The sequence below is a fragment of the Struthio camelus genome, chromosome 10, assembly GCF_040807025.1.
Source record: "Struthio camelus isolate bStrCam1 chromosome 10, bStrCam1.hap1, whole genome shotgun sequence".
Classification (NCBI taxonomy): Eukaryota; Metazoa; Chordata; class Aves; order Struthioniformes; family Struthionidae; genus Struthio; species Struthio camelus.
The window spans coordinates 6219035-6236491 of NC_090951.1; the positions used below are offsets into that span (position 1 = coordinate 6219035).

Genomic DNA, 17457 nt, shown 5'->3' on the forward strand with positions numbered 1-17457 from the left:
TGCCAGGACAAGAACTGTGTTGGGGGGGGGAGGGAGGGGGAAGCACAGACTTCTGGCTGATTTGTTACAGCACAGAAAAACCATGGGCTGACCTGGCTCGAATTTAACTTGTCTGGGATGCACAGCAACATCCTGTTGAGCCAACCACACTTTGTCTTATAGCCATGTCTTCATTTGGGATTCTCCTTTTCTCAGGCTCGGGAACAGACCACAAGATGTTGGAGATATGCAGGAAGCCTTCTGGTGTCTGTAAGCGGCAGGATTTGCTCCAGGGGCACACAAAGGGATTAGATAAGCCTGCTCCTACAAGGCAGTTCTGTGGGAGTTCACACAACCGCCCAAGACCTCGCTGCCCTCGGAGCTGCAAGGCACTTGGCATCAAGCAGTTGAGGCAAGACCTCAAGAACCCAACTACCACAAAAATTAAAGTCTTACTGGTACCATAGACAGCAAATTTATGAATAAATCCAGCAGGCTTTTTCTGTACTTGCAGAAGCTAGCCTAAGGAAGAGAAAGACAGATGGGACCTGCAACACTGGTAAAACTTCCACATGCTTCTGCTTCATCTTCCTCCTCCCTCCTCTTCCCTCAGAAGCAGCCATTTTCGAGCTGCGTGGATAATCCAGTTGCCAAATAACTACAGGGAAACCACAGCACTGTAATTTATGAGTGTCCTAGTCACAACTAGTCAGCCAAACAACTTCCATGCAAAACTAAAAAACAGGTAACGCTCCTCTCTCTGTGGCCACACAAATCCCTCAGCGTACAGACTCTGCTCACACCCAAGCCGCCCCCTCAGAAAATCCCATGCTTACTTATTTTCCCGCTCACACCCTAAACTAAGCGTTCATGCAAACCCTACACAGCTTCTCAACTTGCCCACCAACTTGCCCACAGCCAGAGCCAGAAACAGAAAGCAGAGCGCCAACTAGTCCTGCCACTGCTCCACTGCTAAGGGTAAATATCCCATACCCACCCATTTCTCCACCCAATAATATTTCTGAAATTAGTTACTAGATTTTCTGAGTTTTATTTTGGAACTTTCAAATGAAAGCAACGGAAATCAATTGATACTTGGAGACTTAAACAGACCTTGGAGACTTAAACAGCTTTGGTACCAAGGTACCAAAGTACCAAAGCATGCTTTGGAATCATCTAGTCTGCAACATAAGATTCATGAGTCTCCTCTAATAACTTTTTAGATTTAAAAAAATAAAAAAAAAAACCACACACTCATTCTATTAAAAAAAAGACTCAAAAGAAATGGGACTAAATATTTGCAGAAACTAGGGACAGGCTAACGGTGATTTTTGGCTCTAAAAAGAGTCACTGGAATGCTAATTTTGGCTTAGAAACTTAATTCTCCAATACCAGCAACCAACCCAACCAATTCTACTCAATGGAAAGAGCAGCTGGAATAAGAAAGAGATCCTGGAGTGGTGGAAAGAGGAGAGACAAGCAGCACAGGTAAAAACTAGGCTCTGCAAAGATAGGTAAGACAGATGAGTTTATATGCCATAAAAAAAAAATCTGGTATGTGTTATTTATGGCTCACTACATGTTGCAAGCCCAAGGAGAAAAGATGAGTAAGCTTAAAAAAAAATCCCATTTATATATCAATACGTGTAACCTACTTCACACATAGTTAATGAGTTCCTTGATGGCATCTGAACTTGAAAGATTTTAAGTTTAAAACACCACAACTCTAATAACTACACTGACAACAACAAAACAGTCATGTTTGGCACTCTGACTCTTCGCGTGTGCTTTATTAGCTCAGGTTTCCTAGTAAATTTTTCAGAGGTGAATGACAGAATGCAATACTTAAAGAGGAGATTCTGTGAAAAGGAACTTTTCTGTAGAATAATTTATGATATCTTTTAATTAAGTAGCCTTTTTCGTAGCAAAAGATTACACAGTTCATATAAACCCATACAATAATTACAGTAAAGTAGCAGTTTTTCCAAGACATGGCCTCTTTCCACCTAAACCAAACCTTTTTTCTCAGCCAAGGAGTCTTTGTTAGGACACTAACTTCAGATATGATGCAGGGCCATCTAAAAGATTCGTAATGACAAAAAACAAGCTAAAAAACATTCTGGCATTTTTGAAGAGTACTGGATCAACTGCTCATATTTATTTCAACCTCATGTCTCTGATTAGCCTTTCAATATAGTCTTCCATAACTGCTTCTCAAGACAGGAATTGAAAAAATGACTACTAGTACTTCAGCTTTTTAGTGTCATTTTGCAGGTCCTTGCTGCTCTTCTTATTTCCGTGAATTTTATTTCATTTTACCCCTCAGCCCTGCTAGCTGATGCATAACGCTAGTCCGTGTACTATGGAAAAATCAGGCGCTTAGATTTGAAATATCAGAAAACCTTTCCTTTAAGCCTGTCCATTACTGACATCTATTTAAAGCTTAATCACCAACTTTACGTTCTATTCATTCCTAGTTTATTTTTGTACTTAAGAATGTCGAAGCTCTGCTACAATCATCACTCAAAAATATCACACAGCCTAAAAGCACGCAGAATTACACGGCCGACGTCTGCTACAGTCTTACGATAACCCTAGGTGTAAGTAAAACCGAGGGGTGCAGTCCTTCACATGCTAAGGCAAAATTAAAGTCTCCATTACCTGCAATTGCTAAGACCTATCAAAAAAGAGAAACAATAAAACTATGGAACTCAACCCCTGTACGTTTCATTCACTCTCTCAGATCCGTACTATGAAAATCTTCCCACCGGGGTATGCTTTTTCTATTTTACGCCATTGGCGCCTTCACCGCTGAGCGTACAGGAGAGCCGACAGCGCTGCCCGGGGAGCGGGTTGCCCTGGAAGTTCGGCCCAGGGCAAAGGGCGCGCCGGCCCCCGGGGCACCATGACTGTGCTGAACGCTGCTGGTCCTCCTCTGGCTCGGCTCGGGCCGCACGTGCCGCTGACGCCCGCGGACCTGCGCGGACCTGGCTTGATGCCGCTGGCAGTTTCTGAGGTAGATTCGCACGTATTTGTGAGGGCATAAAAAAAAGAGGAGATTTTTTTTTTTTTGGGGGGGGGGGGGAATAAACCCGTACAGTTTCTTCACACTTAAGACGGGGTGTATTTCGGAATCCGTCACCACCGCCTGGAGCCTTAGGTGTTGTTAGAAGGAAAAAAAAACCCACTCATTAAAAAAAAAAACCCACCCAAACAACAACAAAACCCCCACCAAAGCGCCGGCCTCACTTGGCGCCTCCGGCGGACGCGGAGCCCAGCGCCGACAGGGGGGCCCCGCTCGCCGCCGGGGGGGGGGGGAGAAAGGCCCGGGGGGGGGGGGGGGCCGCGTTTCGGCGGCGCCCAAGGGCAGGCGGGGCCCCACCGCCAGCACCCGCCGCTCCCGGCCGAGTCACGGCGCCGGGCCGGGCCGTCCGTCGTCCCGCGCGGCCCCGCTCCCGCCGCACCTGATGTAGGGGCTGGCGGCCGCCAGGATGTTCTTCTGCACCGGGATCTCCTCCCCCTCCAGCACCAGGTGCGCGTCGCAGAAGCGGCTCTCCTCGCGGAAGGAGCTGAGGGCCCGCAGCAGCCGCGCCGGGTGCTGGGGGTCCGACACGGCGCTCGGCCCCGACATGCTGCCGCCGCCGCTGCCGCTCGGCCCCGCACCGCCCGCTCTCAGCGGCCGCGCACCATGGCCGCCGGCCCGCCGCCGCGCCCTGACGTCATCTCCCCGCGCGCCTGGGCGGGGCCGCGCCGCCCCGGGGGAGGGCGCGGGGGGGGGGGCGCGTGCCCGCGGCCCTGGGGCGCGTGCGCGGCGTCGGGCGCTGCGTGGCGAACAACGTTTTCCTTGTTGCCCTTTGGCGCTCACGTGTGACCGGTAGAGCCGTTTCCCCCCCCTCCCCCCCCCCACGGTGCGCACGCAAAACGCTGAAGCGGAGGAGGGTTAAACCGAGCGAGATGCCGGTGCAGGGAGCGGGCTGGGCCCGCCCGCTGGCCCTGCGCCCCTTTCCGGCAAATGGATTTGCTTTAAAAGGACTTCTCACGAGGTTTTAGGCCATGTATTTAACATACTTTTATTGCACGTTAGGGGATGGCTTGCTTCCACCTGTTTCTTTTTAATAGCGTCCAATAGTTCAGGCGTGAAACTCCGAATTTGCACCAACTGAAAGTGTTTTAAAAGCTGTCACCTACTTGAGTGTCGTTTCAGCCGGCGCTGCCGAGAGGAGGCAAACACGGGAGCGCAGCACGGGCCCAGGCGACACCTGAGGCGGCCGAGTCGGGTTCCTTAGCTTGTGAAATACCCTGTTGCAGGAGGAGATCTCTGTCTTTCCACTGGGGGAAAAACATGTTAGGTAGCGTGCTTCTATTATTTGCCCTCCTTTAAATCAGTGATTTCAGGCATGGCACTTAAGAATATGTCTATTTGAAAGGGGGAAAACTTAAAATTGTATTCTGTAGTTCATCCTAATCCAGTCTGGTAGTGTCACTGGAAAAATTAGAATAAAGGTATCTCAAAATGTCAGCCCGGGAAAGAGAAACGAAGGGCTTTACGCAGGCAACGGGGTCGTTGCAGAAGCAGACACCATGCTGTGCTGTTCTCCAGGTGGAGATTTCCCTGGGGCGTCCGGCACACGGACACCTCGCTAAATCCAAACTCTGCCACAAGTGTTTGCTCCAGAAGAATGCGAATAGCCCATTTAAGGCAGCGTTTTGGGTTCGCCCTCGCTCAGGTGCAAGGGAGCTTAGGTGCTTCGCTGACCGGAGAGGGAGGGTTGCACCGAGAGCAGTAGCGTGCTCCAGGCTTGCTGTGCGGCTTTGAACAAGTATTTTACAAGAAACGGTGAACGCGTTTCGCACACTGGCATGATGGAAGGCATAAAAACAGACTAATTCCTGTGAAACACCAGCTGCGCATGATTGGCGTAACGCAACATACCCACGTAAAAATATTAGAAGGCCACTTCTTCTGGCTTGGGTGTAATTATCCAGGACGGCGACTGTCCTCCTTCTGAGAGATGCAGAGAAGGCACATCCACAGCTCTCATGACAGCAGAGAGTGCTCTGCATCTTGCACTGCTGGCAAAAGATGTATTCTGCCTGATGTAATTAATACTTTGGTAATTGCATACTCAAGGGAGTAGTAGTTTAAAGTATTGTGAAAGCTGTCATTGAGCAGCCTGGTTATTTAAAAAGAAAAACACTGGCTTGTTTCTATGCCTCCTGCATGGATTATTATGTAGGAAAGCACAGTTGTATTTCTCTTTATTTATTATTTTTATTATTTTTCTCTTTGTATATATATTTAGTAAATAGGTCAAGTTAATTGATTCTGCTCCTGCTGTGTATGTGGGGCAATGGGACAGATAATATCCACTGTGACAGGACAAATTAATTATTATGTTTTGTTATTTGTTCCATTTAATGAAACCTGTTGATAAAAAAAACACTGGTAGGGCACAACTAGAGGGCTGTTTGTAACATCTTTGAAGTAATTATATGTATGCACACTTATGGCCTGATTCTGTTGCTCAACAATTTCCTGTTATTTTACATTTATAGAAGCTACTTATTCATACTATTTCTATTTGCAGTCACTGTGTCTAGATTCTTTTGCCATTAAAATAACTCCGCTGGTCTCACGGTGCTAATTTATGACAAATAAACATATACATTGGTGCAAAAGACGACTCAGACCCTTCTGTCCCTCAACATTTAATTCATAGTGAAGGATGTCAGGGAAGCACAGCAAATGACAGACTCGCTACCATCTGTCATGTTGCTACAACAGAAAAAAACCACAAGTCTTGCAGTCACTTGGCAAAACTTACAGGCATTCCCCACGGGTTTTGTCAGCCTGGACATGATATTGTGTATTACCGTCTTCACCTTAAATGTTTCACCAGGCTACTAGTGCAACTGCTAAAAACATTCTTGAACAAATTTGCGATTAAACATACTTACAGTCTGAACCACGTTGTTTCTGGTGCAGTAGGACCTGGATCGAATACTTGGATTGGCAAATCTAGATTTACATCACTATGCTTCTCTTTTCAGGTTGATTGCAAACATCATACTAATCACATCCTGTGTAATTTTGACCAAGTAAATACAGTGCACTTTGTTCTTTAAGTTAACTTTAAAAAATCATACCCCAAACAAGTTCTTGTAATTTATCTTCTGATGTCTTTCTAAATGAACATAACGTATTTGTTTTCTTAGATGTTAGATAACAAATCTGATTTATTTTTTGATGGATGTTCCCATATTATGTTATTTCTGTCCAGTGTGAATTACCTCCTCAGAAGCCAAGTATCTCCTGTATCCAAAATCATGATCATCCAAAAACATAAAACAATGTATTCCACAGATGAAATTCTGGACACAAACTCTTAAAAAGAGGTTTGTAATAGTGGTCAGACATTTGTTTTATGAGCTCTTTATAACTCCAGAAATCTTTATAGTAACTTTTTAAATATAAACTTTTGCAAATTAAAAAAACAAAACAAAACAGCCCTACAGCTGATCTCTTTTAAGTGGTACTTTCCCAATGTCAGAAATCATTCTTCCATTTTAGTCCTGCTTCCATGTTACTTATACAAATGGAATTCAGTTTCTCCTTTAGATGATAAAGTTCTCTTAAATAGTAGTGGTAATAACACCTTGAAAACATCAAAGATGACCATTTCTGCAGACATATCTTGCTGAGGTGTTTATTTCCATTTTATGGAATATATAAATATTTGAACACCCACAGCTGCATACCTAAACTCTAAATTCAGACCATGGTGACACTTTCTACGTTAAAAATAGGCTGTAGATTCTTTATACTTATAAACTGTAAAGACTTAAGCAGAGGAAGGGAGGTACCGCTGTTACAGTGCAAGCAAGAACCGTGGAAGATGTTGCTTCAATTTTTGCTCTGCCGTAAACATCTTATGCAATCATGAACAAGTCACCAAAGGCCAGATTCTCATCTGACAGGTAGACAGAAAATTACAATGATTTCATTCTGTTTCCTACCTGTAAAAAAGAGCGAGTAGCAGAGATGCTGTGATGATGGGTATATTGAAGAGCTGAAGTTACCCAGATCATGTGATGATACATACAGACCAAGCGAACACTGAACAGGGATAGATGTACCGCTAATTTTCTTCAACAGTAAAAGGATCTAAAATAGGAAAATGCAACTTAAAGAACAAAGGCTCTCATTTAAAGAAAAATCCATGCCCCAAATCCAAAACCAGAAATACACTCATGGGCCATTCCTATACCAAAAAAACAGACATAGCGTACCAGGTGTTAGAACTCTGGGTTGAAAGATGCTTTTTAACTGTGAGTGTGAATGAGAGAATTGTGTATTTCTGTTAGGAAGCATCTGTTAAAGGCAATGATCAGCCTGCATCAGAACTTGGATGCTCCTGAGCAGATAATAATGTAAATGCCTAGACAATAACAACAACAACACACTGCAGTTTTAGCTACTGAGTGGTTCAGATTAGGTCTAAATTCAGTCTTTCACTCTTCTACCTAAACAATTTGTTGAACGTGTGTATCTCAGTTATGCTAGAAATACACTGTTCTCATTCATATGCCTATTGTTATTAACAAAGAGACAAAAAGACAATGAACGGTATTAACAAATATTACCTTTTTATTTATCTTTTAGACAATGCAATCATCTAATTACTTGAAATGTCATATCAGATATTATCCCCAAGCAAAACTGATTTAAATACAAACTGCTTATAACATTGGGATTGAATACTGCTAAAGTGTAATTGAATGCTACATAAAACCATATATTCTGTTTCAAGTTATTCATTTTTGTCATCATAAAAAGGAAAAAATATACCATAAAACTATTAGCAAAGCAGATTTTTTTAGGCTGTAAATTGATGTAGCACCTCAGTGTAATACTTAACTTTGGTTATAGCACAGTTCATGAAATCAAGCACCAAGAAAATGCATTGCCATGAATTATTAGTATCATAGCAAATAGTTTACTTTGAAGTTTTCTGGCAGGGGAGGACTTTCACCAGGATCTGCAGTCTTGAAACAATCCACAAAAATCACATGAGCTGCAGACAACATGACTCACGTCATATATCATTCTATAAATACAGTACGCCATTTGCTCCAAAAGCTATATTCTACTCAAATAAAATTTTCTTTTTACCTTTCTCTCCTATTTCCTGCTCCACAAATCGTATACAATATTAGCACATGTTTAATACTGATGATTCTTCTTTTGGAATAGTTATGTACCAATTGTGCATATCATTTTTTGTAATAAAAGTTATTACTATCTCTTATAAGGAATTATATATAGTTATTTAAGAGATTACATATAGTCATTTCTTGTCAGAAGATAAGGTTGTCCTAAACGGTGGAAGGGATATTATTCCACATTCAGTAAAAAAGTTGTCTCAGTGCTAGGTGAGGGGATAAATATCATTTACTCAGTCTCAGTTGTCACATCTTTCGCTGGTATAAAGATTCCATGCAGATCCAGATGCATTTCTACATTTACTGTGGCTCGGCCCAATTCTTTGAATGTTTTAGCATCCAAGGCAAGTAGGAAGGGTGTTTTGTTTGGATCAGACATCACAACACAGGTCAAAACAACACCTGTGACATATGAATGAAGAATTAGAAGGACATATTAGTTACATCAAACAGAAAGAGAAACAGAACTGGAAAAAAATCTTGTTTCCTAAGAGTTTTAGAATGCAAACCCAAAGTGCTTACTACATGAAGTCTAACAGCGTGCTAAAGAGCTAATCAATGCTTCTTTTCTGTGCCCTTTCCTGGTCTGCCTGCAGTTTATTAGGAAGGAGAGAAGCAAACAAACCCTGAACTGTGTCCCTGGCAATCTTGTTGGGCAACTGAGTAGTGAAGCTTGGGGCACATCCCTTCATCTCTTTGTCATTTACCATTGCAGGGAGTCACCCTGCAAGAGAACTGGATAGAGACGACAGGGATACCTGCAGTCCCGTTTCATGTTCCGATCTGTAACACCGCTGCCTTCCTAAAGCTCCAGCTGCTCTAACCTATTCATAAATACCAGCCCCAAGTCACTATCTGGAGAGTCCTGAGCAGTGCTGATTTTATTGTTTATGGCTAGCTTGGGAGTTGATACTCAAGTTGCTTTTGGGGTAAAGTTGCTTTGTTTTTTGTCTGCAGGAGCAAAATGGTTCGTGCTCACTGCAGAAGCATCAGTCCTGAACCAACTTTCTTGTTATAACTGATGACAACAAAACTTTTAAGATGTAATGTAAAAATTAAATGTAACCCCAGCTTTTGGAATGCTGCCTTTTTTTTTTTTACCGTCATCCTCTTCTCTTGCATCAGGACTGGGAACAAAAATGGGCTCAGATGGCCAGCAATGGTCTTCTCCCCAGTGGAGCATTTCCTTTGTCTGGACATTAAATTTTATAATCTAAATTATTGTGACCAAAAAAGAAAAATGTCAGTGAAGCAGTCAGTGCTTTATTCCAAAGGTACAAGATGAACAGAGTGCTAGCTTGGGGGAATCAGTGTTAGGAGTTAAGCAGCAACAAGACATGTGACATCACAAGGAGGAAACCTCTGGAAAATGCTAAACTTGGGAATCACATTTAGTGGCTGCATATTCACAAAATCTTGTTTTTATTTTATAGAGACTGTTCTACTACAGAGGTCTTAAAAGAGGCATTGATACCATTTTATGATACTATAATTGGACCTTTCATTTACAGACTTTAAATATTTTAGAAATAATAACAGATCGTGAGGGAACCCTGCATCACAGGTAACCAATACCCTCACTATACAGAGGAAGAGCACGAGGCACAGAACGTTTAAGTGACCTGCCCCAAATCACTGCAGTTCTGTAGTAAAGCAGGAGATAGGATTTAAACCTTCCAATTTTCTAATCCTGTGAATTATTTTCCTTTTGTTGTTACCTCAGTGTTTATCAAGCCTTTGTATTGCTAAGTAGAGGGCGCACACCAGAACAAAAGTTCTTAATATTGATATTTAAAGACTAAACTAATGGGGCAAGAATTCCACATAGATACTGACATTAACAGAAGGAACTGAGTACAGATTTTGATCTCGTTAATGGGCCAACTGCCTGACCAAACCAATTTCCACTGGGGAGACATGGCATTTTCAGTTCAGTTCTGTTACGGCCTTCTCTCTACCCATCCAGGTGCAGTTCTATTCTTTTCCCTTTTAAACTTCAATCAGGAGAACACTTTCATAACAAAGGAAAGTATTCAAAATAATTTCAACCCATGGAAGAATCTGAATTCTCTCCTCTAACCAAGAAGACAGGCATTTCCCTGATAGCCTTTACCATCAAACGTGGTTGTTGCTGTACTTGCGTTCATAAAAGACCAACTGATGTGAAAAATAAATCTTCTGATACCAATGTTGATTATATTTAAGTCAAGCAGGGATTATCTGTACTGGAAGTCACAAAGTTTCAGATTTGACTGAGCTACTGTCAGATGTGCTGCAATAAATTTTCTTGCATCATGAAGAAATCCAGCTTTATTTTGTAATGAGTTGTGATAATTATATACAAGAACCAACAGTGAACTCAATTTGCTCTGTCTTATAGTCACTTCTGACTGAACAATAATTATAAAGATTGAGTTTGTCTCTACAACACTCCTACCTTCAATTAAAAATACTTTTCATCTTAATCTATTTGTACTCTGGGCTGTCTCCTGAAAAGTTGGCATCATGCATACAAAAATGATGCATTTGCTGTCCTCTAATCCACAACTAGTCCTCTAGCAAAAGATAACGCTTACTGAAGAATGAGATAATTCTTTTTTAGTTAGGTTTCCTAAGGGGAAAAAAAAAGCTTATTTAATATAGATGTACGTTGGTCTAGCACTCCTGTTCCTTTCTCCCTACTCTCTCCTTCGTGGCTTTTGGCCATTAACAGAAGTTCCGCCCTGTTTAGCAGAGAAGTGGAGGTCTCAGAAACCATTGTGTTCCAACAGTCTGTGGAAATATGAGGATGGGTAAAGAAGCCTGAGTTTATTAGTACTTTTTGAGGGAAATGGTGCAACATGAGCTTACCCTTATTAGCATTTAGACAATTCATGCTTCTTCTCTTCGTGTGAATGAGCCAGCAATGGGAAAAGCTTTGACAGCAACTCATTCGCTCTTGAACTCCAGAGAATCCAATTTCAAGACACTTCCATAAGGAAGCAGTCATTTGTTCTGCTGCTTATGGAACTACATGTTTTTAACAGCTGATTGTAATGCTCTAGATTTTAAGCTAATAAAATGAAGATATATTGTTTTATACTGGCTGATAGTTTGGCCCCGTGAGGCTGTTTTTAATCACAGAGGTAAGCTAACATGTATGTCCAACTTTTCATCCCCCTGCTTTCAAGTGGTAAGTTTACGAGCACAGTATGTAACTGCACTGTTGTCCTTTAGAAGCTGTAACTTGACGTTGAAAAAAAGGGGGTTGCTTCTGGTTCAGTTGTATTTAGACCAGAGCCAAGATTTAGCAGTTTCAGTTCTGGCCTCAGAACGACACGATTTTAATTTGCATCTATACTGCAGATTAGGATATATTTTGGGCCAGATTGATAAAGCATGGTCTATTGTAACTGCTTGAATATGATCTGTGTTGAATAATTACAGTTCCTGGATTTATAAACGCTAATTATACCTTTGTAGGAACAGGACTCCACTGGACTTTTGTTGCAAAGACGTACTTGTATTTCTTGCCATTATAGTCATAGTTGATGCGAGGCAGCTCTATCCCTGGGTAAAGTAAAACTCAAGACTTAGAAACACAAGAAAAAAAAGAGCAACTGTATATTTACATATGGTGATCTCCAGGAAATGTTGTCCTAAGAAATACTTAGACAGCACTTAAAATATGTGTTTCACAGATTTTGTATGCATTTCTAAAAAGCTGGATATTAACACAGCACAATTAAGCTTGAGTTGTGACTTCAAAAAATGACGGTATTTCATTCTTAGGGATTCATTATACTAGAAATTGAGTACTACATTTCATTTTTTCATAAATAGATGAGATTACTGTTTTCATACATACATGAGATGACTACTTCAAAAAAAAGCTTAAAATCCACTTTCAAAGGCAATCTTTACAAAGTACAGCACATAACTGAAGTTACTGTTTATAACAGGTAGATTTAACTGAAGTTCCTTTTTATAATAGGCAGATTTTCAAGATATATTAATAGTTATAAGATCGAACTTGGGACCCTATACTTTAGCTTCATAAATTTAAACGATTTCACCCTTGACAAATAGCTGAGAGACCCATTCCTTAGACTTCATTCATTCAAGACTAGTAGGACGTTCAAAGTTCTGAGATGTTTTTTGGTAATCAGTATTTGCCTGATTTGTGAGATCCTTTGCAATTTATCCTCCTTTTGGCTTTGCATATCATCAGTAAGAACAGAGAGATCGCAACAATTTACACGGTTAAGATCTCTGTCTTTGACACAATGATATTTTAAACTTTTTCAACATAAATGTTTTAAGAGCTGGATTACTGTTATCAATGTCATTATCAAGAAATCATTTATGCCCCAATTCTCAACCACAATTTCTGGATTCTGCCTGTGAATCATTCCTGAACCACTGCATAGATCCAGGGTCTTATATTACTGGATAGACACAATGGAGGGAAGTAAGGAAGAGGAGAAGGACATCATCAATATCTACACAAAATATATTATTTTAAAGTTTTGTTTCTTTTAGTTTTAAAAAGATCTCACGTATGCAAACAGCTATTAGACAGTATTAGAATGCACCTATGTGTAAGAGGATATATTTGAGATTTGTTTAATTAATGTCTTACCTTCACATAATATTTCAGGTTGGCAATAGATGCTTCCATCTTTTTCTTTTACAGCAGTTGCAGTAGATGGAAGTGTGACTAAATTAGAACCTATTTCTGCATCCTGAAAAAGACATATGCTGAAAACCTAGTGTGTTGCTAAGAATATGATTCTCATTGAGATTTTTCATGAGGTTTCATATTAATATATACATTTCTGGGATTAAACAAATAATCCAGCTTCAAGAAGTTGCTTCTTAATGGCATTTATCCTGTAACATTAGACTCTGGCCATTTCATTAGAAATCTTGTTATAATCAGATGATTTTAACAGAGCATAGCTTAACCATTTTGAATTAGCGTAAGCCTTCAGAAAGGTTTACGTGGACATGGCTAAAAAACACAAAAAAAGGATTACACAGTTTGCGAATTTAATTTATGAAGATGGGTTTAAAGGAGTCAGATGACTAAAAGTCATCGGAAGTTAGGTTTTTGCACCCGCTTTAGATCAAGTGCAAAATTAACGTTACACATTCCTGGTTTTAATTTGCCACTCGTTCACTCTAGTAATATTGTAAGTAGGAACAACATGAGGTAGACATCGTATGTAATAAAAAGTGATGCTATTTCACGTTATAAAATGCGTAAATACCAATATTTATTTTAAAGAAAAGCTATATTCATGGCTTGATAGTACCTTCTCAATACACTGTTGCTAAATTCTTAAGATCGCAGTGTAGGCTGGACAGGTGGTGTGATCCAACACATTGTCTGTCATTGCTACATGACTGTTTTTGAGACCCGAACAAAAACAAGATTCTACGACATAGCAAGAAAAAGTATTACCCATTCCAAATGCATCAGGCAGAAACTTGCCCAAGTTGCTGGGCAGTATAAAATTTTCCCTGCACACAATGATGTAAAGCGATGTTTTAAATTAAATTGAAAGATAAGATCTTTACTCTTGCTGGTAAATCTCACACTTAAATGAACTCTTCTATTTTTAATAAAACTATTGCAACAGTTGGGAGTGTTAGTACATTTTTTATAGATTTCCTGTAAAGTGGAAGAGATCAATAATTCAAAACCTCATGCATGCCCTGCCAATCAACATCCAAGCTGATATATCTGCTCATATTTGATAGCATTTTGCAAATAATCCCACTTATAAGAAAATTAGGTATGCTAAATAGCCCTTTCTCCATAGTGGAAGATACCAAAACCTAGATCCATGTAACTCTATATCCAACTGCTCATTGCCATTTCTCCCACAGAGCAAACCAAACTCCTACATACTTTGTGAACATGTTATTTTCAAAGAATCAGAAATCTGCATACAAGGACTGGCAACTAATAATTCAGCCATTACTCACATTAATGTATTTTAAATTACTGATCAAAGAGCAGATAAAAAAGCCATTTTCTTTCTACCTTGTCACACTGCAGAGGAACAACAAATCGCTTGCAGGTTGGCACGGAGGTAAGCCTGGTGTTTGCTTCAAAGTCTTCATTCAAGTTTTTTAAATAGAACATATCATACAGGCTATTGTCTGTATAGGCAATAATATCAAAAACAATGTGGCCATCTTCTTCATAGGCATTAACATGGTGATAAAGCACCATGGCATCAGTATAAAACTTAGTGGATACATCTTTTTTGGTCTTTTTGTCTACAAAGTGAAACCAAGTCTGAAAGATAGCAAACAAACTATCGTTTAAAACCATTCACGATCAGCAAATAGTTATTTAATAGAACTATTATTCTACTAGAAGTCATCTATGATCTAGTGCATTGTTTGTTTCTACTGAAGCTTGTTAAGAATTCAGGATTTGCTGCTAGGAGACAAGAGATACTAACTTAAAGACCAAAAACTGCAGGAGTAAAATGAGTTTAACGCACTTCTGCACCTTCTTGTGTTTAGGCTAGTCTAAGGAGTTTTCCAGTAAAACCTGGAAAATGCCCAGCCTGTTTTTAAGTTGCATCATTCTGCCTCAGGCCAAAGTCTTTGCTGTGCTCTCTGCTGGCACCCTCCACCGTGACATGCCCCATCTATTGATGGCCACAGCATGTGGAAATAAGGTCCTCAGAAAGCAGTTTTCTTCCTTAGTTCCCACAATGAAAGACTCCTTTTGTAGGATCCAGGGATTTTCACCAACTTGGCTCTTCTATCTGTTACCATGGATCTAGAGCAGATCTCATCCACACTATTTTCTGTCCTAAATAGTATCTAAAAAAAAAAAAAAAAGTGCTTTCTCAAGCACTTCAGAATCAGGCATTTATTTGTGAAATTTCTAAATATGTGGGCTAGTATTCAAAAACATACAACTTCTAAAAAAAAGTACAGCGTGAAAGTCAGGGATTGAAGAAAAAAGAGGGATTACTGAAATTAATGAACCAGATGAAGGCCAGAACCCCGTAAAGAGGTTATTGGCCTGGGTGACTCCATTGCTCAGCATTAGAAAAGGTACCTTATCTTCCTTATGATAGGCAAGGCAGGAAGCCCAGTTCACACCTCGGATATAAGCAGTTGCCATTTTGAGAATATCTAGTCTGAATGGCTGCTCTACGAAGATAATATAATTTTCCGTGATTCCGAAGCTGTGGTAGTAACTTGGATGGAGAAGAGAGCGAGAAGGAATGGAGCACACTACTTCCAGGTGTTTAAAGCAAGATTTCTTCTTTTCTTTTTCTGAACATAAATAATAAAAACAAAGTATTAATCATAAATTCTAAGCAAATGGTTGTGTTTGGGTTACTCCCACGTACGGAGCGCATTCCTCTCAGTTGTCTTTACATCTTCCCATTAAGAACATGGCTGTTTCCCTCCTGCAGAATTAGCAGGGAAGTTTGTGTCTGAATGAAGCCAGCTGGTAAGATCACAATGCCATACACATTTAGATAGAGACGCCATGCATTTTTTTTTATTCCATTGGCTACTGTCTGCAGAAGTTCCAGCACAGAGGACCAAGTTGTTCAATTCAGTTGGCAGCTTTACAAGGAGGCTCAAATGCCCCCACGGTTGTGAACTTACTGAAAAGAGACGTCCCTGTTTGATCTCTATTGACTTTGTTTCAGCCCCAAATAGAGAGGCTTAATGATGAACTTATCTTGCAACTATGGAATGCCTCTTGGTCATTCAGGCAAGAGGACAGACATCACATTAGCAGCTGATGTTAAACAGCGAGAGTAAAAAGATTGTGTTGTAGGGAAAAGAACAAGTGATTTGCTGTGTGAAAAAATGGCAGTATTTCAGAAGGCCTAGCGTAGGCGAGGTTAGTGAGGAATGAACTCTCAATCAGGTAGTATTAGGTATTACGCTTCCCTGTAATTGCAGTATCAGCATTTTAAAAGCATTTTCATTTATAAACAAAAATTAAAATTTACAACCTCAAATTATAAGACACTGCCCGATAGATTAAAAAGTGTTTCTGTTCATCCACCACCTACACATCATAATACAGGGAATGGAAAGCTACAAATAGTGACAAATTCTTCTAAAAGCAGCGTTCTTCCTAATGAAATACGCAGCTTATGTAGTATTTAATGTGAAACTTTCTAATAGCAAATGCCCACACAAGCTAAGCAGGGAAGTTCATTAAGTTCACACTAAGTTAACATTAAGAAAATAAACATAGTCAGTTTTTTGAAGAGTTGTATCACAGCCCCTTAACCTCACAAGAAAATAAATTGCTAACGAGTTTCTAAGAAATACTGATAGAAGTCATACCTTACCTGGCACAGATGGAGGAATCTTAAATAGAACGTATTTTGTCTTCCCTTTTTCAGCTATGGAAGTACCCATGTTGAGAACATTTCCAGCACTGTCATAGTGCGGGTGAGAAGTTGCCACATTTACAGCTACATATTTGCTATAGTCAACCTGGCAAATAACACACCAGGAGATATTAGAGATAGCTAAGTGAGAGTATTGAACACCACAGCTAAAACCATGCAGTCCACTAGCTTTTTAGCGCTGGCTAGCCTGTTGGTGCCCCACATTCAAAAAGGCTTGAAGTATAAATATTTAGGTCAAATGACTTAAGCAGGTACTCAGATGATTTCCTAATTTAAGGCTAGAGCAAGTTACGGAGTCTGAATTACATTCATTTCCCCCTTGCAGCTCTGTAACGCAACAGAAAGACTGGTTAAAGAAGTCACTTTGCAAATGCCTGTTTCACCCTGAATGCAATTTATTCAATAGGGCTGTGAGTCTAGCATTTTTCTAGAACAAAAGATTTCTATTTTCTTAAAGCCTGGAAATTTTATTCAAACTGTCCTTCTTGCTAGAAAAAAAAACCTCAATGCATATTTTAATACGTCAAGACTTGCTTTTAATAATTAAGAAGTATCTTGCATAAGGTACTTGAAAAGTAGTGATATAATTGACCTACTGAATGTATTGTTATTCATATAAATCACTTGGTTTGTTACAAAGATAACTACGGGAGCAAAACAATTGGAATAATCCAAAATAATCAGATGTCATAAGCATGAGATACAGCATTTTGCCTGCAACCTTGTGAGATTATGTACAAATGAAATTGCCAAAAGCCCAGCTTTTCCCTCACCTGCCTGAGATTTATACTTCGAACAGTGTAAAGTACTTGTGAACTCATAAGTTCTTAAAAGGTCTGGTATCTCTACTATCTCACTT

General features: G+C 40.2%; 2 protein-coding genes across 4 annotated transcripts in view; both read right to left on the minus strand.

Moving 5' to 3' along the window:
- GAN (gigaxonin) overlaps window positions 1–3706 on the minus strand; it is a 59495-nt gene extending 55789 nt beyond the window's left edge. For 2 of the 3 annotated variants that reach the window (XR_011143296.1, XR_011143297.1), the window contains exon 1: window positions 3444–3697. Coding sequence is in view for 1 of the 3 variants with exons in the window: in XM_068956047.1 (XP_068812148.1) it covers window positions 3444–3610 (167 nt within the window). In the remaining 2 variants the exon portion in view is untranslated. Of the gene's footprint in view, window positions 1–3443 lie in introns of all 3 variants that reach the window. The other variant, XM_068956047.1, reaches the window with a different exon arrangement.
- A 3896-nt stretch (window positions 3707–7602) lies between these two features.
- BCO1 (beta-carotene oxygenase 1) overlaps window positions 7603–17457 on the minus strand; it is a 70518-nt gene continuing 60663 nt past the window's right edge. The window contains exons 10-16 of the mRNA XM_009682929.2: window positions 16536–16683; window positions 15272–15492; window positions 14234–14491; window positions 12824–12926; window positions 11657–11751; window positions 9304–9415; window positions 7603–8604 (exon numbers count right to left, since the gene is read on the minus strand). Coding sequence (XP_009681224.1) covers window positions 8432–8604; window positions 9304–9415; window positions 11657–11751; window positions 12824–12926; window positions 14234–14491; window positions 15272–15492; window positions 16536–16683 — 1110 coding nt within the window. The 3' untranslated portion in view covers window positions 7603–8431. The remainder of the gene's footprint in view (window positions 8605–9303; window positions 9416–11656; window positions 11752–12823; window positions 12927–14233; window positions 14492–15271; window positions 15493–16535; window positions 16684–17457) is intronic.